Source organism: Colossoma macropomum, unplaced genomic scaffold (genome assembly GCF_904425465.1).
Source record: "Colossoma macropomum unplaced genomic scaffold, Colossoma_macropomum, whole genome shotgun sequence".
Taxonomy (NCBI): domain Eukaryota; kingdom Metazoa; phylum Chordata; class Actinopteri; order Characiformes; family Serrasalmidae; genus Colossoma; species Colossoma macropomum.
The window spans coordinates 798509-825727 of NW_023494805.1; the positions used below are offsets into that span (position 1 = coordinate 798509).

Genomic DNA, 27219 nt, shown 5'->3' on the forward strand with positions numbered 1-27219 from the left:
AAAGAGCCAAGCCAGGTCCAGAGCCTTAAAGAGGACGCAGCAGGGCAAGCCTAAGGCCACAGAAAAGACTCGTAAGACTTAGTCCAGAGGTCTTTGAATCTGGACCCTTAATCCAGTTTCCAGTCCTGGATTCTGTAATTGCTGGTATTTAACAGAACTGCTGGTGTAACTGATGGGCCACCTGTTGTCACACTTACCAGCAACTTCGGAATCCAAAACCAGAACTAGATTCAAGGTCTGGATTTTAAGAGCTCTGGCCTACATTAGCTCCACGTTTATTTCAGTGGAAACTACGGCAGTGAAGATTTTCACTTCACAGACTTTCAACAGTGAAACAATTTCATGTGTAAAACCTATTTGCATAAATTTGCATAATCAACAAATGGCAAAACTGCTTTGCACTGACCTCTGAGTGGACGGGTTTTCATATAGCAGATCCGAAATAGAGGAGGTGCTCATTTTTTGGGCATCGCAATTGCTTTTTTGTTTTTACTCTTCGTGGTTGACAAGTTAGCTAGCGTCCAAAGCTAACAGTAGCCACTGTTCCTTGGCTCCTCATTCGCGTTGCTAACCACAGCTAAATACAATCATTGCTACATTGATAATTGCACCAAAATCGAGGATCTCTTCTTCATTGCCACCTTAATCATGGCAATTTTCCAAGAACTTTCTTGCACGCCTGCAGCTTTAAGTTGGAGCTGCAATACAGCACATTTCAGGAGTTTCACCCCAATATTAGCCACAACTTCAAATCAGTGTTCTAGCTGGTCTCCAGATAAGAGGGCAGTTAGAGAGGCCAGTTTAATCAGAACTTGGAGAAGTTTTTTTTTTTTTCTCTTTTTGCCTTGAAATCTGCATATATTCAAGTAGTGCCCACTGGTCTACCACTGAAATCTGAATGGATGGCGTCAACATTGAATGAAAACAAAGCAGCTGCACCCTTTTGCTGTCAGTCTACCAGCTGCCATAAAGATGTAGGCTGCAGAAATCAGTGGGAAAGTGCGATACCTTGTCTTTTCATAATCTTTTAGCATTTGAAAAGTTGCGCAGTGTATCCAGGGCTTTAGCGTGGAGCGTGCGAGGTGAGCCTGCTGGAAAAAGCCAAGCTGAGCAAACAGAGGCGAAGAATCACACCTTTCCCAAAGATAACACCGAGCTTTATCCCACTGAGCCGTCCCTATCATGCTCCATATGTGTTGCTGTGCCAACACCTCAAACATCAACAGAGCAACAGCATGGCTGAGGATTCAAAGCCCAATGCTTTCTCCAGGCGTTACGGACAGCTATTGAGCCGCTAACCCGCCCGTTTTTTGAGTTAGCGCGGGTGCTGAAAGATTATTTTCCTTCCGTGACCCTGAGCAGATGGCAGGGAAATGAATGGGATGGAGTCAGTGGAACTCAATTAACATGGCAGGTTGAACGGCAAAGTGCCCAAACACCTTGCTTTTACAGGATGCAGGGATTTTTATGAACACATGGGGGAATTCAGCAGGTAACGAAGCAGGTTGAGTGTAATTAGCAACGTCTTGTGGCTCATTTGAAGGTATGCAGTTCAGCTGTGCTCGATTTTTCCCTTACATAACATTCAAGTCACCATGTTTGGTGTTTACTGCTACAGCTCTGCACTGTAGCTATAAAGCTAATGTAACAGTGGATGAAGGTGCTTAGCTTCCATTACCTTTAGGCTACATTAGCCTCGTAGCTCCAGTGCAAAACTAAACCCTTATAGAAAAGAACATGAGCTTCACATTCGAACAATCACGTGTGATTTTTAGACAGATCACATTGATTTCTCACGCACATGTGAAAATGTGTGATCACATGTAGGGAAATGTGAACACAAGGAAAAATGTGATTGCTGGAAAAATCTGAAATCACATGTAGGAAAAACATGCTAACGTGAAAACCATGTGGTTGCATGGGAAAAAAGTGTGATCACATGAAAAACGTGTGATCACATGAAAAACGTGTGATCACATGTGGGCAAATGTTTGTCCACATTTGGAAAAAATGTGATTACATATGGGGGAACTTGTCAACATGTGGAAAACGTTGGATCACGAGAAAAAATTTGTGATCATATGATGATTCAGGGCATAACATCACAGGATCACATGCTATTTATCCGATGTTACATGTGATCATGTGGTTTTTAGACACTTGAAATGACTTCTATGTCATATCTTGGCTACATTTGTTGTCAAGCACAAATTCAGTACATTTGATTGATTTTTTTTTTGTCCTTTGATGAAGTATGTTGAATACAGAGCCCTGCTGGTGACATCCCTTGTAAATAAAAGTAACGTGTGGCCACGACTTAGTAAGACGTGGGAACAGGATAGTTAAGTTGTGGCCATGACTTGGAAAGGCATGGGAAAGAGATCCTAATGCATGGCCATGACTTAGTAAGGCATGGGAATGGGATAATTAAGCTTTGACAAAAGCTTAATAAGGCATGATCTTGTTCCCACGCCTTACAAAGTCATGGACATGGCTTAATTATCTCATTCCCACACCTTACTAAGTCATGGCCACACATTAGGGTCTCGTTCCAATGCGTTAATATGGCGAGGTCATGCATTATTTTTATTCACATGGTCACCAGCAGGGCTGGGTAGTTGGGTGTAATTCATCAACAGGCGGGCTGAGAGCTCTTCAGTGCCTGGCTCTGACAGGGCTGACAGCACGACAGCACAAACAGAGCTTTTATCACTCCAGACTGCAGGCAGACGCCTCGTTATCTGCTGTGTCACTGATGAACCTGACCTGTGTTATAATGTCAGACTGAAGTCGTCAGTCTGTCAGAGCTGTAATGCTGATTCGTTCTTCACCCAGACTGATGACAGCTGATGACAGTAGGGCTTAAATACAGGCTCTGTCGGTTGATGAGGATTTACAACCCCCGTCCGCATCTTCCTTTCAATAACTCTGGGTATTAATATGACTATTATGGAGTTGCCCAGGTATTCATCATAGAATCAGAGGTGAAACTAAATGCATAAAATAATGACACACTTGAAGAACATACTTCCAGACTTGATCTGGTAATATAACATTGTTGTGGTAGCTGATGCCACGTTTACGGGTATCCGTACCCAGTAGCACCAATATATAATAAAAACTGTAGTCGCCCTAGAACAAAGCCCTGTGGAACACCACGCTATGCTTTCATACATACAGAATTTCTGTTTATATTTACAAACTAACAGTGATCTATCAGGTCAGATCTGAAGAGAGAGCAATTCCTATTAAACCTACTAGATTTTCCAGCCGGTCTGGTAGGATAGATGATCTATGGTGTCAAATGCCACCCTAAGGTCAAGTAATATGAGCAGAGACACCTAGCCCTGGAAAGAGGAGGGTAACAGATTGTTTATTGTCTTCACTTGTGCTATTTGTGGTATTATGATGAGGACTAAATCTGACTGTCATTTTGCATATGACATTTACATATGAGATTATTATGCAAGTATGAATTTAGCTGTTGTACCACAGCTTTGTCTAAAGAGATGAAGGTTTGAGATCAGCATTCAACTGAATGACTCACAAGGTCATTGTTTCTTGACCAGAGGTTTGATTAGTGCACCACATAGTCAAAAAGAGTCTGACTGGATTTTAGCAAAATGATTTCTGAAGGTTGTTGAATGCTGTAACACCTTTTAGTCCACATATGTGCTACGCAGGTTTTTTGAGCTTGTATTGACTAGAAACAGCTTGTATTGAACAACTACAAGCAACAAGAGTCCCATATGTGATTCCTCACTTTCATAACTACAAAACATACACATTGGTTTCATACTTTTTTCAATTCATAACTAATAATAGGTATTAATTGATAATATATGCCTAGTGTAGTGTAATCAACAGTAGGACTAAACAATTTGGGCAAAATATCTAATTGCATTTTTTCTGACCAGTGTCATGTCTGGTTTTTAAATTCAGACTTTTATAAAACAAGCCTGTTTTTGCCATGAAGGCCAGCAAATCCACTTTTTCTGGACGTAGGTTTGAATGCTGAATGTATTGTGCCAGACTGCCAGTTAGTTGTGGTTGTGATGCATGGGGGTTTGGTTGCTTCTGATTGGTCGAACTCAGGGGTCACAATCCAAATGTTTAGAAGAGCCTTTTTGTCCTTTCAACAAAAAATCAAACCACCTTGGGAGCCACATCATTTTATGTCCATTCTACCATCTTGGCTGTAAATATGTATGTGCTAATGTGCTACTACAGGCAAAAAAATATAATGTAAATGAAAACGCAGACTTACTTAGCTCTGCTTTAAGCTATAGCTGCTTTTCTCGCATCTCCAGCAGGAAACCTTTCCTCAAAAGCAGAACAGTTTCTTGTAAAATGCCTCAGTGTTAGATTTTTTATGAGGCTGAAGCTTTTCGTTGACCAGCTTCCTGTTCGAATTTTCCTGTTCTGCCTTTCCATGCCTGAGGCTCCAGAATGTAACGGCTGCACCATTTAAGGTGAAATGGGACAATTCAAACGAGTAGCTGGAGAATGAGGAGCGACTTCAGCCTTGCAACTTTTCAGTGTTTCTCAGTTTCTCGTTGCAGATTAAACGTATCAGGAAACCAGCTGGAGTGACCATAAATGCAAAGAAGTCCATTCGTCTCCAAATTATCGATGTTCGTCTTAAATCTCTCTCTTTGCCGTTTCGTTAGCTACTAGCCAGACGAGACTGTTGTCTGCGTTGCTATGGTGACCAGCAGTCTGCGCTGATCTTCAGGGTTAAAGGGTGAATTAGCAGTTCTACAGTAACTCCAGAGTTTAAGACCATTTATTGTTAAACTGTGTTGAACGATCAGCAGAGCTTTATTTTACTGTAAAGGAGGATTATTTTATTTTTACCTACTAATCTGATTCTGCTGTGGAGACACAACAGGACAGTAAAAGAGCTGACCCCTGGTCTAGCTACTCTAGATCCGTGTTATCTTCCCACTTAAAACTTAAGACAACATCGTTCATATTGTAGACTATAATAAAATTTCTCTTAAAATTTAAAAATTGCACCGTCAAATTCCAATTTCATTGCAAAACCGACTCTTCTTTCAGCCCCAGTCTGTATTTCAGCCTTCTAGTGTTGTTGTTAGTGATAATTGCAGGAATAAGGCTTAAGTGGTAAATTGGAGCCGTTCTGCGCTGTTTGTAGGTCCTGAATTGGTAAATGGGCTCATTTGTAACACGTGTTGGTTCTGCGCTGGCCACACACACAGTTGCGGTGAGGTGTGGTGACTTCATCTCTCGAAACCGTCTGACTGCTCTCTGGTTCTCACCCCTGCCCCGCGGCACTCTGGGTAAAGGCTATAAATACAGGGCTGTGAGTGAGAAGGCTGGGGGATTAGAGCAGCTCCAGTGTCTGGCTCAGCTCCAGCTCCACTGCAGTCTTTGTGCTGCAGATGGATGGACGTCATGCAGAAGAATGACGCGTGGATTCCCCCTTTTGTTCCCCTCAGCCTTTGGCCAAACGGCTCCGGTTCTCCTGCAGGACTTTAGCCTCAGGCCTGCGCTGATCATGGAGGGATTGAGTGCATGTGGACGCTTCGTCAGGCGGTGTTTTTTTCTGGAGATGCTCACTGAGGGCCAGATGTACTGAGCCTGTAGCGCCAGGTTTCAGATGCTAACAGGACACATTCTGTGTTATGTACAAAACTGCTATACAAGCCTTAAACATGTAGTCTGTGCTCATTTACAAGTTAAATCAGACCAGAATTTGGAGAATTACACAAAATATGGAGAGAAAAGGCTGATTAATACTCATTTCCTTCAAAACACAAAAAACAGTGCATCAGCACATTAACACTATTTTAGCACAGATATAAGACTATTTCAACTCCTGGCAGAGTTTGTCTAGTGGCCTCTATAGCTTTGACATTCCATGTTTTTGTTTCCATAATCTATTTCTTGACCCAGAGTAGCTGGTACGGGTTTATGTCCACACTGATCATAGGAAAATGTATCAGCAAGTGGAACTTGCTGGGGGCAGTCATGGCTGGAGCCATGCCTTGTGACCAAAAGGTGACCAACCAGCCTTGTGACCAAAAGGTCGCCGGTTTGATCCCCTGACCAGACAGTACGTGACTTAAGTGTCCTTGAGCAAGACACCTAACCCCCAACTACTCCCAGGGCGCTGCGGATAGGGCTGCCCACCACTCCGGGCAAGTGTGCTTACTGCCCCCTAGTGTGTGTGTTCACTAGTGTGTATGTGGTGGTTCACCGCATGGATGGGTTAAAAACGGAGGTGGAATTTCCCCGTTGTGGGACTAATAATGGTCACTTAAGTTAACTGTAGGTTGCACCACTGAGGGCTGATCAATTAGGGAAAAACATTTCATTTTGATTTTTCTGACTTAATTGTGCAATTTTTTTTTTTTTTAGAATTGCAATAAAAATGATAAAAATATATAAAATAAGAAATGTTTATTGGACAAGAAGATGAGTTTTTCCATTGTTTCTATAAAATAAAGCTTGTTTTTGTTCAGGAAGCCCAGCATATCCACCTTGTACCAGACTGTAGTAGTGATGTCACAGCACATGGGTGTTTGGTTGCTTCTGATTGGTCTAACTCATCTACAGGCAGTTTGCAAGCTTAATGTTTTTAGGTTAAATTTCCCTACTTAAAACGAAGACAATGGTGATATGAATGTAAGCAGCTCTTGTAATTTGATAATTGAAGGCCTTTAAGTTGCGATTTCAATATAAAAATGCAGAATCGTTCAGCTTCAGTGCTGCTGTGTTTTCAAACAACAATATAGCATCAAACAAAAAAGATACACATCTATAGGACAGTCTAAATGTAAACTTCAGTATGGCCAAGAAGGAGAACTAACCACTAAACGTGTAAGACGTTTGGGGTAAACGATTGTTTTGACTCATTTGCTGATCTTGAATTCTGAGACGTTCTGAAGGCAAACAGAGCCAGCAGTTTTCTAAAAACAGGTTCTGGACGGAGACTCTGGCGGCTGTGACCGTCGCTTTAATGTGAATGAACAGCCGTGAGAGACGGCTGTACCTGCACGCTGTGTACCGCTCGATTTTTCCTACAGCTTTACCACAGAGCAGAAAACACAACCTCTCTCTGCGCTCAGTCCTCCAGGCTTTAACATATGGGGCGTCTGCGTGGAGGTGAAGTTAAGCTGGAGGAATTTGTCCATTCAGAGGCCCAGAGGAGCTCCTTTCCAAAACCTGTTTACTTTTCTCCACTGCTTTGACAACTGGGGATGAATTCTGAAGTGGAGAGCAGGCAAGTTCCAACTTGGAGAGAAAAATAGCCTGACAAGTCTCAGAGTTTCACAAAGAGAGGCTGAATGGAGACGCGTTCTGTTCTGAAATGACAAATTCATAAAAAGCAAATATCAACTGCTGTTATTCATCAACATCAACTAGACCCAGGAGTTATGGGGTTTGGGCCATGACCTGCCATAAACCACAGCCTCAATACATTAACATACTGCAGCCTCAATACATTAACATACTGCAGCAACAATACATTAACATACTGCAGCCTCAATACATTAACATACTGCAGCAACAATACATTAACATACTGCAGCCTCAATACATTAACATACTGCAGCCTCAATACATTAACATACTGCAGCCTCAATACATTAACATACTGCAGCAACAATACATTAACATACTGCAGCCTCAATACATTAACATACTGCAGCCTCAATACATTAACATACTGCAGCCTCAATACATTAACATACTGCAGCAACAATACATTAACATACTGCAGCAACAATACATTAACATACTGCAGCAACAATACATTAACATACTGCAGCAACAATACATTAACATATTACAGCATCTGTATATAAACATACTACAATATCTATACGTTAACATACTTCAGCATCTATACATCAAAATACCACAGCATCTATACGTCAAGATGTTACATCATCTATATATTAACATGCTACATCTTTATGTTTACATACTACGTCTATATGTTAACACACCACAGCATATATACGTTAACATACTACAGTGTCTATACATCAACATACAACGTCTATATTTACATACTACAGCATCTATATGTTAGCATACAACATATATGTTTACGTACTACAACATCTATATGTTAACATACTACAGCGTTTATACGTCAACATACTATAGCATCTATACGTCAAGATACTACAGCGTCTTTATGTCAAAATACTACAGCATCTATATATTAACATGCTACAACATCTACATGTTTACATACTACAGCATCTTCATGTTTACCTATTACGCCTATATGTTTACCTACTACAGCATATATAAGTTAACATACTACAGCATCTATACGTCAACGTACTACAGCATCTATATGTCAAGATATTACAGCATCTATATATGAACATGCTACAACATCTATGTTTACATATTGTCTATATGTTTACATACTACAGCATATATGTTAACATACTGCAGCATCTATACGTCAGCATGCTACAGCATCTATACGTCAACATGCTACAGCATCTATACGTCACCATACTACAGCATCTATACGTCAACATGCTACAGCATCTATACGTCAACATGCTACAGCATCTATACGTCAACATGCTACAGCATCTATGTTAGCACAACATCTCTATGTTAACATACTACACGTGTTTACATGCTACAGCATCTTTATGTTTACACACTACAACTTCTGTATGTTAACATACTACAGCATCTATATGTGAACATACTACAGCACCTGTGTTAACATGCTACAGCATCAATATGTCAACATACATCTATATGTTTACAAAATACAGCATCTTCATGTTAAAATACGATATCTGTATGTTTACATACTACAGCACCTATATGTTACCACAGTACAACATGAATATGTAAACATTCTACATTAATATTTTAATGTATTGCAACATTAATATTTTAGTGAATTATGCCATCATTATAAAAACACACCATAGTATATAAAGATACTGTAGCATTGTTAACATACGACAGTGTCGATACAGTTACATGCTGTATCATCGACATGCAAACACTCTACAGCATCAACTGTTAACACACTGCAGTGCCAGTACACTGTACAGTGCGTACTGCAGTACAGTGGGTTCCAGCCCTGCTTCTGTTCTCTGTCTCACAGCTGGGTTTCCTGCTTAGCCAGATAACTTTACACTGAGCTTCATCTAACTCTGCATTTCCTCATGACGCCTCACACTGCACGCCTAACCTGCTCCAGGGCCGGTTACGTTCAGGAATTCTGACCATAAACAGCTCTTTGAACAATTAGGGTCAAGTTTCTGACCAATCAGGGACAGTCTGACCCCTCCAGTCCTTTCGGATCTTCTTTTTGTCTTCGTCATATATTTGTCCGTCACTTATCCACACAGTTTGAGGCCATGATGACTTTGGTGTGCATTTAGCAACATGCTAACTGATGGGATATAAGCTATCATTACTTGTTAGCCACATTAGCCTCATAGCTCCAGTGCAGCTGATGGGCTCCATCTGACGTTTAGGATGGGGAACTGGGTGAATCTGAATGATCAGAACTACAGCTGGAGGTTCAGGATTGTTTTATCGCTCCTTTATATTTGTATCTTTTTTAATAAACGGTGTGTTGATGGTTTTTGTATTACCAAACCCATGAAAGCCCCTCAGCTCCCACCAGTTCTGTTTGTGCTCATAACGAGGGGCTTCAGCGTCAAGACACGCTTCAGTTAAACATCCTGCTCATTAAAGTGTTTGGACAGTTCAACACTGACCTGCACACTGTCCAGTACAGTGATAATGGAGCCTTCGGAAATATCAGTGCTGTAATTAGCTTATCATAAACCAGCCTGCAGGACGAGAGCACTTCCTCACAGAAGAACCCCTAGAAGAGGCAGTTATGGCAACAGAAATGATAACAATATTATTGTGTAGTTTTATATGAATAATTTCTGGATCTTAGTTTTACGTAAAGTGGAGAAACTGTGTGGACAGTGCAGATGGTAAAATTTCGGTCCGGACCACCCGAGTGTCTATAAGCAGAAGAGGAGATATTTTAGAGGAGTTTTAGAGGAGTTCAGACTCAAACCTGTCCAAACAGAATGGAAATCAAATGTAAATGTAATTTATGGGACTAACAGTGTAATTAATGTTGCAAATATGTCATTTTAGATAATTACGTCATTACACATGCTTTATGGTTGATTTAAGAAGGAGTGGAAATGGGACAGCTAGCATGCATGCTAATAATATTAGCGTTAGCTATTGAAACAAACAGGAAAAAGAAATGGGGCTCAAACTGGTCCATACAGAATGGTAATTAAGGCTTAATATAGTTGGCAATGTACAGGTGGTGCAGTGGATAGCCTGACAGCAAGAAGGGTCTGGGTTCGAGTCCCTGGCCGGGCGACCAGCATCCTTTCTTTGTGGAGTTACAGCCTCTACTCTTCTGGAAAGGCTTCTAGATGTTGGAACATTGCTGTGAGGATTTGATTGAGCATTAGTGAGGTCAGGTACTGATGTTGGATGGTCAGTTCTGGGTCACTCCAACTCATCCCAAAGGTATTGGATGGAGCTCCATCAGATTATAGAAGCTGCATCAGTAACTGATGACCTTAAAACAGCTGAACTCACACATTAGAAGGAGCACCTCGATACCTCTGGAGATGTAGGGTCAGTTTCCCAGACAGAAACTAGACTAAATGGTGTTTTTCATGGTGAAACACCATTCGCGCTGCGGTTTAGTCCAAGACTAGGCTTAATCTCTCCATGATCACCAGCTCACAGTGCATTTCTAGACATTTTTTCACATATTGTTAAGAAATATTAGCTGGTAAAATTGTTTTATTCCTTTGGCAGCTCATTTTAAAATCAATCAATATTATTAAACAACATAAATTTATTAAAACAAAAAGACAAATCATTTTGTAATATTTTTACGCCACTTGTTTAATGACAAATGTCTGACATATTACTATGCAAAAGTTTTGGCCCCACTGGTCAAATCTACGTATTTGTTGATTTTCCTCTACAGAGAACTTCTGCACATTTTAATGCACAGTTACTGTTTATTTACTGAATTGAACTAAACATAAAGTTTGGCCTGTATGAATGTTAGGGCACGTTTTCTGAGTGGACAGATGTCATATTTAAGTGTGTTCTCTGTAATATGACTGGGGTGTTCGATCTTTAGCATATAGACTTGATTTAAGATGATTTCTCTTCAGAAGATCTGACTTTTTCAGCGCTCTCTCAGTGAAGTGCTGTGAAACTGGCTGGCCGTTAGTGTCCTCTGTCCCTGAGCGCTGCTCTGTGTAACCCCCGGGCTGGAGTTAATAATAGCAGCTCCTATATTAGCAGACAAAAGTGGCAGATTTCAGGCGGTAAACTGCGCTGTAATGACACAGTGCTGGAGCGCTGCGTGTTTCTGAGCGCCGTAAACCCATTTATTCCGCCGGCCGCGCGCTGGACGTGTAAAAACGACCCAGAAATTACACATAATAAGCGAGTGGCCTGCCAGCGCGGCCACGCGGGGTGACCAAAATGGTCGCAGGCTGTCAGTCCCGGCCCCCTGGACGTTCAGTTGTGAAATTTTGAGGCCGCAAAGCCTCAGAATGCCGGTCAGTTTGGGTTCCAGCAGGGCGGTGGACTCCGACAGAGCGTTTTATGTAGCTTACTCTAAAATAAACTGACAAAAGAGGTGCTAGACAGTCACACGCTGAGAGCGTGAGCGGGGTTCAGGCCTCGATGACTCTGAGACAGGGGGGCTGAGTCGAGGGGTTCTTCATACACTGCCTGTTCGTAGCTTCTTTAACCCTCTATAACACAGTGTTGCCATATGGCAACAATTACTTTATCTCAATTTTACTAAAAAGCAGTGATATAAAATCAGTTTTCCTATTTAATTGTGGAAAAAGGGTTTTTTACTTTGAAAGGACAAATAATTTATGACATCACATGACCAGGAATTCTTAGTATGATGTTATTATTGCCATATATTCCGAATACCAATATTTGTGAATATTGGGTCGTAAGTTTTTTAAAGCAGCAATATGTTTTTTTTTAATTAAAACTGAAAGAAGTGTCGTTACTGAGTGAGGAGAATAAAAACAGGCTAAACTACGGTGCTGCTGCTGTGAGTCGCCCTGCAAAGCCTGAAATAATCATATAAAAGTCAGAGGCGTCGAGTTTTCACACCACGTCGTACGTCTTTACGTATTAACGTCACACACAGACTCTAAAAGAAGGTCCGGCTCGATGTTTCGGCCTCAAATCATCTCAGAATCAGCATCACACTGATGAAGATATGATGACATCCCCAAATCCTACATAGTGTTGCTTTAAGACGTGTCAGGCTCCAGTCCTCGTGGGCCGAAGCTCTGCAGACTTCAGCAGAAGGCCTTCGTGGACTGAATTCAGAGTGTTAGATGAGGGTAAACGCTGATCTCTGCAGTAGTAAGGTCCCCATTTTGACCGGGCTGCTTTAGGATGTGTGAACATGTCATGATTAGCAGATCAATAGAAAAATGTCCAAAATTGATCCAGAATAAAATTTTAGAAGAAAATTCAGAAAACAATTTGTGCTCCTATGAAGTTGTCATTTCGGTTTTGTCCCATATCGCTGAAGTTTTGTCAGTGTTTAATGTTTAATTACTAAAAGTGCTCCAAAAATAAAACCTGAACAGAAAAATAAGAAGCTAAATAATACGAAGTTGTTGTCTGATCAGAGGACGGACGGGTCAGGCAGCCTTACTGTAGTGCTGATTAGATGTTGCAGCTTTGCCGTGTTTTCCAGTGAACTGATCAGCTCAAAGATACACAGTAGCAGTCAAAAGTACACACCTCCTCATGGAAGAGTTTTCTTTATTTTTACTGTTTTCTGCATTTTATAATCACAGTGAAAAAACCAAACCTCCACAATAAAAACACACAGAACCACTCCAGTCAGAAATGTCAGCCTTCTGACAAACAGGGCACCTGATTGGCTCAAACTGAAGCTGTTGGCTAAATAAATCTGTACACAGCCGTTAACTTCACTGCTAATATCCTCCTCAGGAACAAACTTAAAGCATTTCAGCTCGAGCCTTTCTGAATTACGTGGGACTGTAAAACTCATCCAGTCAGATTTGGGCTGGTGCTGTGCTGGTGTAGAGTCACTGCGCTGACTCACTGCTCTGAGGCAATGTTTGCATTTTCATGAGCTTCAACTTTTTTGAACGGGGGTTTCGTTTTAAGCGCGATGGTGATCTCACAGTTCTGAGCTGATTCTGTGACTGAAAGCAGAACCTGGGAGATCCAGCTGGATCTGTTTTTGGGCTCAGCTTGAGTGACCGGCCTGGCTGATCTGGAGCCGCCGTCCTGCAGAACATGCTGTGTTGAACATGCTGGATTAGACACTGAACTGAACTCTTAAGTCTTTGTCCAGAGTGATCATACTGACTCATTCATGTTGGTACATCCTCAGTTTGCTCTACATACATACATTAATATGAAGTCATTAGCATGTTATGTTGGCATGAACACATTAGAATCAGGATATAAGCATCTATATATTAGCATGAATCATGAGTATGATTACCATAAATACACTGACTCCTCAAACGACCCAAAGCTTTATTACACACTTGTATAATCTAAGAACAGCTCAGCCAGTTTGCACTGAAGTCCCTGTAGTTACAGAGTAATAAGCCTCAGTATGTAATAAGCCAGAGATTTTAAGGTGTTAACATAAGTACATTCACAAGCTTATATTAGCATGAGTTTAGCATGTGTATATTAGCATGAGGACACTGGACATGAGTGTGTTTCATCACTGTGATGTGAAAACGTTCATTTGTTGTTTTTGACCTCTTTACATCATTTGAAAGCTGCAGCTACTCTTCACTTTCTGTGAATGAATCATAATAGAAATCCTCCAAAATGACTCAGTATAGTATCTCATGCTCATTTACATGAACCTTCCAGACCAACTTCTGCTGTTTAATCTACTCTTTCCCATTAACAGCCTAACTTCTGCATTTATTAGCCAAGTATGTGATCTAACAGCCTAAACTTCAGAGATTTTTATTCAGTTTGTTGTTTATTGTTATTGTAATCAAACAAAACAATATTAACCTCTTATTGACCAATCTGGGAGCGGCATGGTGTAGCCTGGGGCAATAGGGGGCGGGGGCGGGGAGGGCACACCCAGGTATTCCAGTCCTGGGCTTTGAACCTGTGACCTTCTCCTACCACTAGGCCACTGGCCACCGCCAGTCAGGAAGAATCACAGTACATCCAGCAACAAAAGAGCCTTGTGCATCTTTTGCACAGTGATAGGAAACACAGCGGCTCACAGAAAGTCCAGTTCTACACTCTGAAATGAATATGACGACTGTACCTGGATGAGGCGGAGTAGCTCCTCTGGTGGCGGATATAAATGAGCAGCTTTATCTATTTTACAGGTTTGTGTATTTAAGGTTGAGAACGTTTTTTCTGTATATCATGAAGTCACCGTTTTGGAGACGCTGGCCTTCACCCTCCCAGCTCGGAAGTGCCACACACTTATCACAGGCACTCATGCAGTTCTCTCTGCAGGTTAGTTGTGTCCAGCTAGTTCTCCACCATCACACAGTGCATCCAAGCTGGGAGGGTGAAGGTCAGCGTCTACAACTAACTTCATGATATACGGAAAAAACGTTCTTAATCTTAAATACGCGAACCTGTAAAATAAACAAAGCTGCTCGTTTAACATAATTTGATGTTAAGTGAAGTGTGCTGGGGATGGAGCTTAACATTTGATGGCTGGAGGCATCTGGAACCAAACTTTTGTTTTTCAAACTAGCTCACCAAATATCATTATTTATTAATTCTTTTAAAAATAAGAACGGCTCGTTATCTTTTTACTGTACTTATGTTCATTTTATTCATTTTCATGTTCTACAGTGTTTCCGCTGATAGAAACAGACCAGATAAACGATAAGTAGTGTGGTTAAGTGAATTTTTCACAAAATTGTTTATACTTCACCAAAAACTGACAAAATCAAAAGCACTAATGAATTAATGGATAAATGAGATACTTACAGAAGTCAGTATTGTGGATCGACTTCACATGGAGGACATACAAATCACACATACAGAAATGTAACAATAAATAAATTAAATCAGCTCGTATACCACAAAAATGCTGTCTTGTTAAGTGAAATGATCTTCAATCTAGATTAATCTAGATTAATATCTATAAGATGCTGTTGGGAGAAAACCTTCTATCTCCATTTTTGCCGTTTTTTAGTTTTTGACATCACCTGAAAACACCTGTTACACTTTACATTCTTTGTAAATTTCACAATGAATGGACTTACAGAAATGACCCAAAATGACTTGTAAAAAGCTCTGGTTCCATTGATTTACATTAAAAGTAAAGTGTGTTTTTTCCTTCTCCTGTAAAGTTACCATTTTGGAGATGCGAGGTTTTCTTCAACTACAGCGCTATGATACTATTTTCTGTGTGAAATGTGTTTCCTCCACGCGTAATCGCATAGCCTCATCTGGTCTGGTCTGTGTGGATGTGTAGACCCAAACACAGGCTTCTGGAAGTCTCTTATCCATAGATCTGTTTTTGACTGCGAGGCTGATTGACAGGCTGTATTACTGTATCACCCACTTCTGCTCCACTCTGTGAAAGTCAGACTATAAGCCGCATTCCTGCAGCTGAATACAGTGTGGAGAGGCGTCTTACAGCAGCCTATTCACTCTCAGATTCCTCCAACAAGTTTAAACACACTGAGCTCCTGCCTGTTTGGCCTCACGTGCTGCGTCGTGCTCATTGGGCCCCAGACAGACAGACGGCCGGGTTTACAGAGCGTTTACCCCACTGGGTTTCCTTTGTCCTCTTTAACTGATTAAGATCTGACTCTAGTAGTTGGTGAGTGTTCATATCCACGTAAAACGGATCAGTGTGTGGAATCGGAGCTTTCAGTGACCGGCCGTGTTTCCTATCGCTGCGTTAAAGAAGCTCCATGCTGAGTTCTGTTGTGTTTCAGGCTGAATGGCTGTTTCTTTGTAGTTCTCATACCTCCAGACATCTGTAGTCTCCAGAGGGTCTTCTGAAAAGGAGGGTGTTAATAGTGAATCTGTGCTGCAGTAACAGCCTCTACTGTTCTGGGGAGGCTCTAGATGTTGGAACATTGCTGTGAGGATTTGATTGAGCATTAGTGAGGTCAGGTACTGATGTTGGATGGTCAGTTCTGGATCACTCCAACTGATCCCAAAGGTACTGGATGGAGCTCCATCACTCCAGAGAACACAGTTCCACTGCTCCACAGCCCAATGCTGGGGGGCTTTGAGCCCACACTTGGCAGTAGGGCTCATGTGCAGCCCTATTCTACTGGTCCCATCTTGATACTTTTGTGCAGTTAGTTCATGTTTGTATCCCTCTCACTTTGCCGTGTTGTTGTGTTCCAGGCTGACGGGTAACGAGCCCCTGTCCATCCTGCCGCTGAGCGCCCAGCCTGAGGAGAGGTCAGCTAAGTCGCACTATAAGCTGTGTGACCGGCTGAAACTGGAGAAGAAGCAGCGCAGGATGTGCAGGCGCGACCCAGGCGTGGCCGAGACTCTGATGGAGGCCATCAGCATGAGCGCGCTGGAGTGCCAGTACCAGTTCCGCTTCGAGAGGTGGAACTGCACCCTGGAGGGGCGCCACCGAGCTAACATTTTAAAGAGAGGTGAGGCTCATCCTGCTGACCTCCTCAGCCTCTTATCTCCAAATCTATACCAGTAAAAACATTTTAAACTTCACTGATTCAAGACTTCATTCCTAGTCATTTTAGAGCATTTCTGTTAGGAACACTTTTTGGTGCTATACAGAACCATTTTCTAAAATGTTCTAAGCAGCACATTCGCCATCACTCTGAAGAACCATTTCACAATACAAAGAACCCTTTAATCATGCTAAGGGTTCTTTGAGTAGTCATGATTCTGTATAGAACCATTTTATATCTGTATAGAACCCTTGAAGAACTATCTTTTTTAAGTGTGTAGGGTAGAACTGAATTGAATAGAATAGAATAGAATGGAGCTGAACAGAATAAACAAAATTGTATAAAACAGAACAGTAGAAAAGAATAAGGTAGAACAGAACAGAATATAATAGAATGGAATAGAACAGAACAGAAGAATGATATATAATACAACAACACAATATTAAAAAATTAAATAGAATATAACAGCTTAGTGTAGAATGGGATACAGCCAAACACAATAGAATACTGTAGAATAGAACTGTAGAATAGAATATAACCGAATAGGATAAAAAAGAACAGAACAGAATATACTAGAATAGAACAAATTACAATAGAATAGAATGATAACAGAATGGTGTAGAATTACATAGAGCCAGACAGAACAGAATAGAATAGAACAAATTAGAAGAGAATAGAATAGAATAGAATGATAACAGAATAGTGTAGAATAGCATAGAGCCAGACTGAATAGAATAGAATAGAATGATAACAGAATAGTGTAGAATAGCATAGAGCCAGACAGAAAAGAATAGAATAGAACAGAACAAATTACAATAGAGTAGAATAGAATAGAATGATAACAGAATAGTGTAGAATAGCATAGAGCCAGACTGAATAGAATAGAATAGAATGATAACAGAATAGTGTAGAATAGCATAGAGCCAGACTGAATAGAATAGAATAGAATGATAACAGAATAGTGTAGAATAGCATAGAGCCAGACAGAAAAGAATAGAATAGAACAGAACAAATTACAATAGAATAGAATAGAATAGAATGATAACAGAATAGTGTAGAATAGCATAGAGCCAGACAGAACAGAATAGAATAGAATAGAACAGAACATTCTATTCCACACCATTCCGTTTGTAATTCTATTTGAGTTTCAGTACAAATATTCTACATTCTTGATTACTGAGAACATATGATGGCTGGATTCACCAAGACAACATACAGGGTTTGTCCTGGTCAGTTCAGAGGTCCAGTGACAGAGCTTTGGTTATAGTGCAGAATAGGCTTGTGAAACCAATGCACCATCACACTATGGGGAGGGGGGTCATTAGGTAGGTAGTGAACAAACAAGCAGCTTTCCAAAATCAACATGCCTGAAGTTTAATGAGGTAAAGTCTTCAGTGGATCCACTTAGATCTGCAGTTGTTGGCTGGGTTTGTATTTGTTGTGATTTAACTATTCCTTGAAAATTCTCAGTAGTGTCTGGACAGAACTTTGCTGCTTGCTGACCCATGGTCCATGTGCTCTGCAGGATTTAAAGAGACGGCGTTCCTCTACGCCATTTCATCAGCCGGCCTGACCCACGCCATGGCCAAGGCGTGCAGCGCTGGACGCATGGAGCGCTGCACCTGCGACGAGGCTCCAGACCTGGAGAACAGAAAGGCCTGGCAGTGGGGGGGCTGCGGAGATAACCTTAAATACAGCAACAAGTTCGTCAAAGACTTCCTGGGCAAGAGGTCCAACAAGGACCTGCGCGCTCGGGTGGATATGCACAACAGCAACGTGGGCATGAAGGTGGGTAAGAACCTCCTCCCCTCTTATGCTTCATTTAAAAAGAGCTCTATAATGTTCATATGAACAGACAGACTGTAATACACTACAGGAAGTGTAGGGGGCGATATGGCTTCTACTGTTTCATTTAAAAAGCCTCTATAATGTTCATATGATCCACACAGTCACTCTGACAGACTGTAATACACTACAGGAAGTGTAGGGGGCGATATGGCTTCTACTGTTTCATTTAAAAAGCCTCTATAATATATGTTTTCAGATGTAAAGGTTGGGAACTCACTTATTTGCAAGAGCATGTGTAGCAGTCCGACGTTTCTCCAGCAGAGGGTGCTATTAGCACACAAGTGGTTTATGTGCGTCATTTAAAGAGATGAAATAGCTTTCAGTACGGCTGAAATAGTTTTCAGAAAATGTTGTGTTACTCCTTTTTATGTTACTTGAAGTGTGATTTTCATTAAGGCAGTTAATGTTTAAAAAGCGTTACGTAGCAACACCTTAGCAATCACCTGGGATACTGTAGCGATGGCCTAGCAACATCTTAGCAACCACCTACGGATACAATAGTGATGGTTTGCAACATCTTAGAAACCACCTGGGATAGAATAGTGATGGTTTGCAACATCTTGGAAATGACCTGGGATACTATAGTGATGGCCTAACAACACTATAGCAACCACCTGGGATACAATAGCGATGGCCTAGCAACATCTTAACAACCATCTGGGATACTGTAGTAATGGCTTAGCAACACCTTAGCAACCATCTGGGATATGATAGTGATGGTTTGCAACATGTTAAAAACCACCCGGGATACTATAGTGATGGTTTGCAACATCTTAGAAATGACCTGGGATACTATAGTGATGGCCTAGCAACACCTTAGCAACCATCTTGGATACAATAGTGATGGTTTGCAACATCTTAGAAATGACCTGGGATACTATAGTGATGGCCTAGCAACACCTTAGCAACCACCTGGGATACTATAGTGATGGTTTGCAACATCTTAGAAATGACCTGGGATACTATAGTGATGGCCTAGCAACACCTTAGCAACCATCTTGGATACAATAGTGATGGTTTGCAACATCTTAGAAATGACCTGGGATACTATAGCAGGGTTTGTCAAGCCAGACCTTAAGGTCCATTCATTCTGGATCGTTTCTGTTGGTTCTTTCATCAGGAGTTCTAGACAGTAGAACTAAAAGGCAGAGTTTTTTTAGATTATGTACAGAAATGTACCGTAACTAAAGTGGAGATACGAAGTTTTGTTCTGACAGTGACGATGTACGTCTGTCGCCTACATTACGACACAGAAAATCACAAATGAGCCATAGACCACAGAAACGGAGACACACTGAGAATCGTTTGTGAATGCATCCTGGCACCCTAAACCCAAATCGGACGAGGTGCCCACAGACCCCCCTCCCTACACCACAGGAGGTCCGTCAGAAAGACCGTGTGGGTGGCCGCGTGAGTTACGACATCCACAGCGCAGCCTGAACGTGCTGTTTTGATATTATCCATGCACCGTCTGTTCGGCACTCAACAAAGCGTCCCAAAAACCACAGCGAGCGTCCAGTAGGTTTCACTCACGGCCACTGACCATATCACAGATAATGTTGACTCTGCTGGATTACTGAGAGATATAGTGCCCCGTTCTAGACTCCAGCCAGGCGCTTGTCAGAGGGCTATGAACTTTCTCAAAATAGACAGAGCGTGTTTAGGTTTAAGCTGGTCCTCAGGCCGCGCTGAGGTCATGCTGTGGCTAATTGGACTCCATCGTGATTACGTGAGCTCAGAGTAACATACGTTTGGGTTTTGCTGCTTTTCGATTGGGAGCTGGGCTCTTCACTGCGCCAGTTAAACAAACACCGCCATACATTCCTTCACAGTGTCTGTAGCAGAGCGTAGAGGCTGGGCGTAAATCGCCTGTTTGATTCAGTAATTCGGAGAGTGCTGTGCGTCAGGCTGGTGCGGTGAGGGACGTGTTCTCCACACGCTGAAGAGAACGTGGTTCTGAAGACCCTGGAGGAGTGAAAATAAAGGGGGGGAGCTGCGCTGATGACTCGCAGCCAAAACAAACGACACGTCTGGCACCGTCAGCGTTTGCTCAGGCTTTCGCATATTGTTGCCATTTTCGTTTTAGTATGAAAATAAATTACGGCAGGGCACCCCTCCCCCCGTCGCCCCCCCCGCCCCCCCTGGCCGCCCGCTCCGTCCGTCCTCCTCAGGCCGTTTTGTCTGCGATAAAAGATTTACAGCACCGTGCTGTGTTTTCTCGGTCTTCTTCGTTGCTCATGCAGTGAGGAGCGTGGTGTTTGGGGTCAGTTCCCATATGGAGCACAAATTTGGGAATGTGCTGGCCTCGACTCGCTCGCGCTGACGCTTCACATTCCCCCCCTCTGCTTCCCCTCTGCTGGATCTGCAGCTTTACCGCTCCACCTTTACCTCTCTCATCCTCGCCCTCCTCCCTCTCTCCGTTCTCCCTCTCTGTTCTCTCTTTTCTCCATATATTCTCTCTCCCTTCTCTCTCTGTTGTATCTCTCCTTTCTGTCTCTTATTTACCTTTCCGTCTCTCCTTTCTCTCTGTTTTATCTCCGTTTATTCTTTTCTTTCTCTCTCTATTCTCCTTCTTCTCTCCTTTCTCTCTGTACTTTCTCTCACTGTTTTCTCTTTGTCCTTTCTGTCTCTCTTTTCTCACTCCCTCTCTTTCTCTCGCTATTCTCTCTCGTCTTTTTCTCTCTCCTTTCTCTCTATTCTCTATTTTATCTTTCTTTTTCTCTCTCTATTCTTTCTCTATTTTATTTCTCTTTATTCTCTCCTTTTTATTCTCTCCTATTCTGTTTTTGCTCTCACACTTTTCTCTCTTTTCTTTCTCTCTGTCTTTCCACTCTTACGTTTTTTTTCTTTATTTCTTTCTCTTGCTTCTTTCTTTCTCTGTCTCTTTTCTCATCTTTTCTGTCTTTCTGTTTTCTCTTTCACTCTCTCTTCTGTCTCTTTTTCTCTTTCTCTTGATTCTCTTTCTCTCATGCTTTACTGTCTGTCTTTCTCTGTCTCACTCCCTCTTTCTCCATTTCTATCCTCTTTCTCACCTCTTTCTCTGTTTTCTCTTTCTCACACTCTCTCTCTCATTCTCTCTCTCTTTCTCTCTCTCTCTCTGTTTCTCTCTCTCTCTCTCTCTCTCTCTGTTTCTCTCTCTCTCTCTCTCTCTGAAGAAGCGTCTTCCTCCTGAGTGTTGATCTTTACAGCTCATGTTCTCGTGAGAATGCTGAATGTTGAAACACCTTGTGGTTTGTTTTGTCCTGTGTTTTTTTCTCTCTCATGAATCCAGTAACTGTAGTTGTTATTCAGGGTGTAAAAGTTTGGACCCACCTGACTGAACGTATGTTTTTCATAACCTTAAAGACGTGTCGTCATTCTGTAAATCCCCGTTAGTACTGAGACGAGCTCTGAGTCTGAACCGGCTGCAATAGTCAAAATATTACTGTTGTGAAATGTAAGCTAACACTGCTGCACTGACCTGACTTCATAAGACTGACTTCATTAAAACAGCCCACACAGACCAGCAGGCTCTGACCAGTGTGGGACCAACAGGCTCTGTCCAGTGTTGGACCAGCAGGCTCTGACCAGTGTGGGACCAGTCGGCTCTGTTCAGTGTGGGACCTGCCAGCCCTGTCCAGTGTGGGACCAACAGGCTCTGTCCAGTAAAGCAACCAGTGGACTCTGTCCAGTGTGGGACCAACAGGCTCTGTCCAGTGTGGGACCAGCTGGCTCTGTCCAGTGTGGGACCAACAGGCTCTGTCCAATGTTGGACCAGCCAGCTCTGTCCAGTGTGGGACCAACAGGCTCTGTCCAGTATGGGACCAAAAGGCTCTGTCCAGTGTGGGACCAACAGGCTCTGTTGAGTGAGAGACCAGTAGGCTCTGTCCACTGTGGGACCAGCCGGCTCTGTCCAGTGTGGGACTAACAGGCTCTGTCTAGTGTGGGACCAGCCAGCTCTGTCCAGTGTGGGACCAGTCGACCCTGTCCAGTGTGGGACCAGTTGGCTCTGTCCAGTGTGGCACCAGTTGGTTCTGTCCAGTGTGGGACCAGTCGGATCTGTCCAGCATGGGATCAGCTGGCTCTGTCCAGTGTGGGACCAGCTGGCCCTGTCCAGTGTGGGACCGGGTGTCATCGAATGGTTTGATGAGTATGACAGTGATGTAAATCATGTGCTACAGCCTTCACGGTCGCTAGATCTCAACCTAGTTGAAGACGTTAGCCTGCATTCTCCACCACCATCGACACAACACCAACTGAGAGAAGATCTCTTGGAAGAACGATGTCCTGTCCCACCCGTACAGTTCCACAGACTTCTGAACCAAGGGGCATTGTAGCTGTCCTGGTGTTCGTGGTGGCCATAAATACCTTCAGCCCAATAACGTTACACTGATGGCGCAATCTCTCTTCAAATATAACCATGAAAGTCCTTCAGTTAGTCTCCGATGTTAAACATCTTTACCTCGTTTTTGTTCAATTATGATTATGAAGCAGCTTTATTATGATCCACATGCCTGTTTGAATGAATACAGAAGACAGAAAACCCATCAGGGGGTCATCCAGGTGCTCCCCCATGGACCACCTCAATGGAGCTTTTATTTCTTCGCAACGTTTGAAGTGCGGGACCCTCTGCTTTAGCTCTGATGGCTGTGATTGGCTGTTAAAGTAAGCGTGTCCTTCATAATACACCGTCTATGTCCTAATCCAGGACAGTGTTACTCATCCAGTCCCAGAATTCCCTCTGCCGTACCCCACACAGTCTCCTCGGTGAATACGGCGCCTCTTCATTCAGTCTTAAATTAAAGACTCGCCTTAAAATGTCGAGACAACCTCCGCAGATACCATCAGAGCCGGAGAATTGGTGTCATTAGGTAAGAATGTGGCAATATTCTCCCTTCACTGCTCAGCCGTACATCATCATTAAGTCTGAACGCGCTCGTTCAACTTCAAAGCCGAAAGCTTTGTTTGCTTTTCAGTCTCGTGTTTTGGAAACAGCTTTATTAATTCTGACCACCATCATCTCCTTATCTCCCGCATGTGTTCTGCAGTGAGGGCAGGGTTGAGCTGCCTTTGATGCAGTGCAGCTGGGCACTGTTCTGTTCTTTTGAACACACCAACTTTACATCGTTTGAACATTTCATGATGAAGATAAATAGATAGAACTTTATTAATCCTGGGGGGAAGTTGCAGTGTTACAGTAGCAAGACATATAATTGCACAGAAACGTACATATCGTTGCTGTCAGAACAAAACCTTGTATGTCTAAAACAGTAACTTTACAGGAAAAGGAAAAAACATACTTTACTTTCAATGTAAGTCAATGGAACCAGATATTTTTTCAAGTAATTTTCGGTCGTTTCTTTCGGTCCATTCATCATAAAATTTACACACAACGTACAGAACAACAGGCATTTTCGAAAACACATCAAAAACTGAAAAACGACAAAAATAGACAAGGTTTTGTTCAGACAGCAGCGACATATTAGGCCGAGATAAAAATAGACAGAAATGAGACAGAAATAAAAAAATAGACATAAGTTAAAGTACGAGGGAGTAGGATTAGAAGACATACTCTTTTGCATAGTTACATAGTATATAAGACAGATTGTTGTAAACGGTCTGAAATTATTGGAAACAAAATTAAATGAAAGGTTATGTTCACTTTGAAAACACACAGTCGTCCATAAGTCAAAGACAGCATTACTGGTCTCTCTTGCTCTGGGTGGGTGGTCCTCCCTCTCCCATCACTACAGAACAGAATTAGCAGTTAGCACTTGCTTCACCATCCCGGCTTGGTAGCATCGTGTGAGTGAAGGAGACCTAGCAAGCATCTGGAATTGGACACAACTAAACTGGGGAGAAAATTTGGTTTATAAAAAAACCCCAAAAGTTATAAATGATGCACGGAAATTTCAGCCACCAAAACATTTTGGCTGGCACTTTGGGTTTTTGGACGGAAGAGAAAATGTCTGAAAAAAAATTTGGCTGGAAAAAAAAAGATTAAATAGGGCAACAATGAAGTGTCAAAATCACTTAACAATCACCTGAGTGATAATGAAAATAAGTAAATGATTAAAAATGCAGTTAAAAGAGCAAATCGACAGCAAAAATATCAGCCTCGTGTAACTATTCAATGGTTTGCATGAGGAACTTTATTATAATCTGTTCATGTGGAGGCTGAAGAAATAGATGACATTAAGTGACCCTTATTAGTCCCACAACAGAGAAATTCACCTCTGCATTTAACCCAGCCATTTGCATTCTTGCACCGCCCCATTAAAGGGCAGCCCTGCGGTTTGTTTTTTGTTTATCTGGAAATTATTATGAATATCTGTGTTAGCCAGTTAGCTACTAGCTTACATCCATTGTTAGCCATGTTTAGTCAAGCTATTCCATTACCCTGTCAGCATGACCTGACCACTCCTTTCCTGCTTTTGCCCCCCCAGGTGATCAAGGCAGGTGTGGAGACGACCTGTAAGTGCCACGGTGTTTCGGGCTCATGTACGGTGCAGACCTGCTGGAGGCAGCTGGCCCCCTTCCACGAAATCGGCAAGCAGCTGAAGCAGCGCTACGAGACGTCGCTGAAAGTGGGCAGCTCCAGCAACGAGGCGACGGGTGAAGGGGAAATCCCCCAGCCGCGCGCCCCCGGACATCACCAGCTGACCCCAGAACCCCGCCCCTCCGACCCCATCCCTCGGACCACCGACCTGCTACACATCGAGGACTCGCCCAACTTCTGTCGGGCCAGCAAGTATTCTGCCGGGACCGCAGCGCGAAAGTGCTACAAGGACAAGAACTGCGAGGCCATCTGCTGTGGGCGTGGCCACAACACCCAGAGCCGCACGGTCACGCGGCCCTGCCAGTGCCAGGTGCGCTGGTGCTGCTACGTGGAGTGCAAACAGTGCACCCAGAAAGAGGAGGTATATACATGCAAGGGGTAAACAAACAACAACAACAAAAATATGCCCACCCTTTTCTCCCAGTAACCACAACCAGACTCACACTGAGGCTGGGGCAGAATGAGGAGGTCTACACCCAGAAAGGGTAAACAAAAACAATGACAACAATAACATGGCCCCATACCCTTTTTCCCAGTAACCGCAACCAGACTGAGGCTGGGACAGAATGAAGTGTAAACAAAAAACAACACTAACACAAAGAATAACCTCCACCTACAGTTGCCCCCAGTTACCAGTGGTAACCACACTAAGGGTTTCTGAGACTCTGACTGAGAATGCAGCAGGTCTATATCTTGAAAGAGTAAATAAAAACAACAATAACAAGAACATAGAAAACAGTATTCAACAATAGATGGTAACCATATTAAGGGTCTCTGGGACTGGGGTATAGAGATGAGGTCTACACCTACAAGAACGGGTAAAAAAGGGTAAAAAGCAGGTTCTCCCCACCCCACAGTAACCAAATTAAGGGTCTCTGAGAGCGGGTTATAGAGAGGAGGTCTACACCTGCAAGGGGTAAAGTTGGGGTTACAAACGAAGGGGGGAACAAAATGTGAGCTGGTGCTGCTATATGGAGTGGAAGCAATGTATACCTTTAAAGGAGTAAAAAAAAAAAACAACAACAGAAACGTCCCCACCCCACAGTAGCCAAGGGTCACCAAGCAGACTCTGAGACGGGGGTTTAGAGAGAGTGGGTAAGGATATGGGGGTTGTGAGGGGCATACACACTTTAATTTTCCCCTAGAACAGGGGTTTTATTGTACCAAGTCTTTGGAGATCAGACTAGAATGCAGTGCACTTTGAGATTTTCCGTGCACTCTTAAAAATACAGGGGCCAAAATGGGTTCTTTGGAGCAATGCCAAAGAAGAACCACTTTAGGCTCCCTAAAGATCCTCTCAATTGATGATTCTTTGAAAGAACTAGATGTGTGAAGAACCTTCTTAAAGGTTAAAGAATCTCTGAGTCTTGAAAAGGTTTTATACCAAGCAAAGGTTTATCAAAGAACCATATACCCAAGCATAAGTGTGGAGTTCAAAGCTCCATCACTCTAGAGATGAAGCTCCATGACTCTGGAGATAAAGCTCCATGACTCTGGAGATGAAGCTCCATCACGTTGGAGATAAAGCTCCATCACTCTGGAGATAAAGCTCCATGACTCTGGAGATGAAGCTCCATCACTCTGGAGATAAAGCTCCATGACTCTGGAGATGAAGCTCCATCACTCTGGAGATAAAGCTCCATGACTCTGGAGATGAAGCTGTATCACTCTGGAGATGAAGCTCAATCACTATAGAGATGAAGCTCAATCACTCTAGAGATGAAGCTCCATGACTCTGGAGATGAAGCTCCATCACGTTGGAGATAAAGCTCCATGACTCTGGAAATGAAGCTCTATCACTCTGGAGATGAAGCTCCATGACTCTGGAGATGAAGCTCCATGACTCTGGAGATGAAGCTCTATCACTCTAGAGATGAAGCTCCATGAGTCTGGAGATGAAGCTCCATCACTCTGGAGATGAAGCTCCATCACTTTATAACTGAGCTCCATCACTCTGGTGATGAAGCTTCATAAGGCATGGAAGGTTTTCCCCAAATTTAGGAACTTGTTCAATCACCAGCACAGGTTCAGTCCAGGACAGCTGGTGTTGTTTAGAGTTTTAACCCCCTCACTTCTTTTCAAAGATCTACTTTTGTATGTGTTAGTATGACGGAGCTGTTTCTAACA

The 27219-nt window shown here is 42.6% G+C and overlaps 1 protein-coding gene across 1 annotated transcript in view; it reads left to right on the forward strand.

Annotated features, from left to right (window-relative positions):
* The window catches only part of wnt9a (wingless-type MMTV integration site family, member 9A), a 48134-nt gene extending 21998 nt beyond the window's left edge, over nucleotides 1-26136 (forward strand). The window contains exons 2-4 of the mRNA XM_036597287.1: nucleotides 16411-16670; nucleotides 18232-18494; nucleotides 24980-26136. Of these exons, the coding sequence (XP_036453180.1) occupies nucleotides 16411-16670; nucleotides 18232-18494; nucleotides 24980-25474 (1018 nt within the window). The 3' untranslated portion in view covers nucleotides 25475-26136. The remainder of the gene's footprint in view (nucleotides 1-16410; nucleotides 16671-18231; nucleotides 18495-24979) is intronic.
* The last annotated feature ends 1083 nt before the right edge of the window (nucleotides 26137-27219 follow it).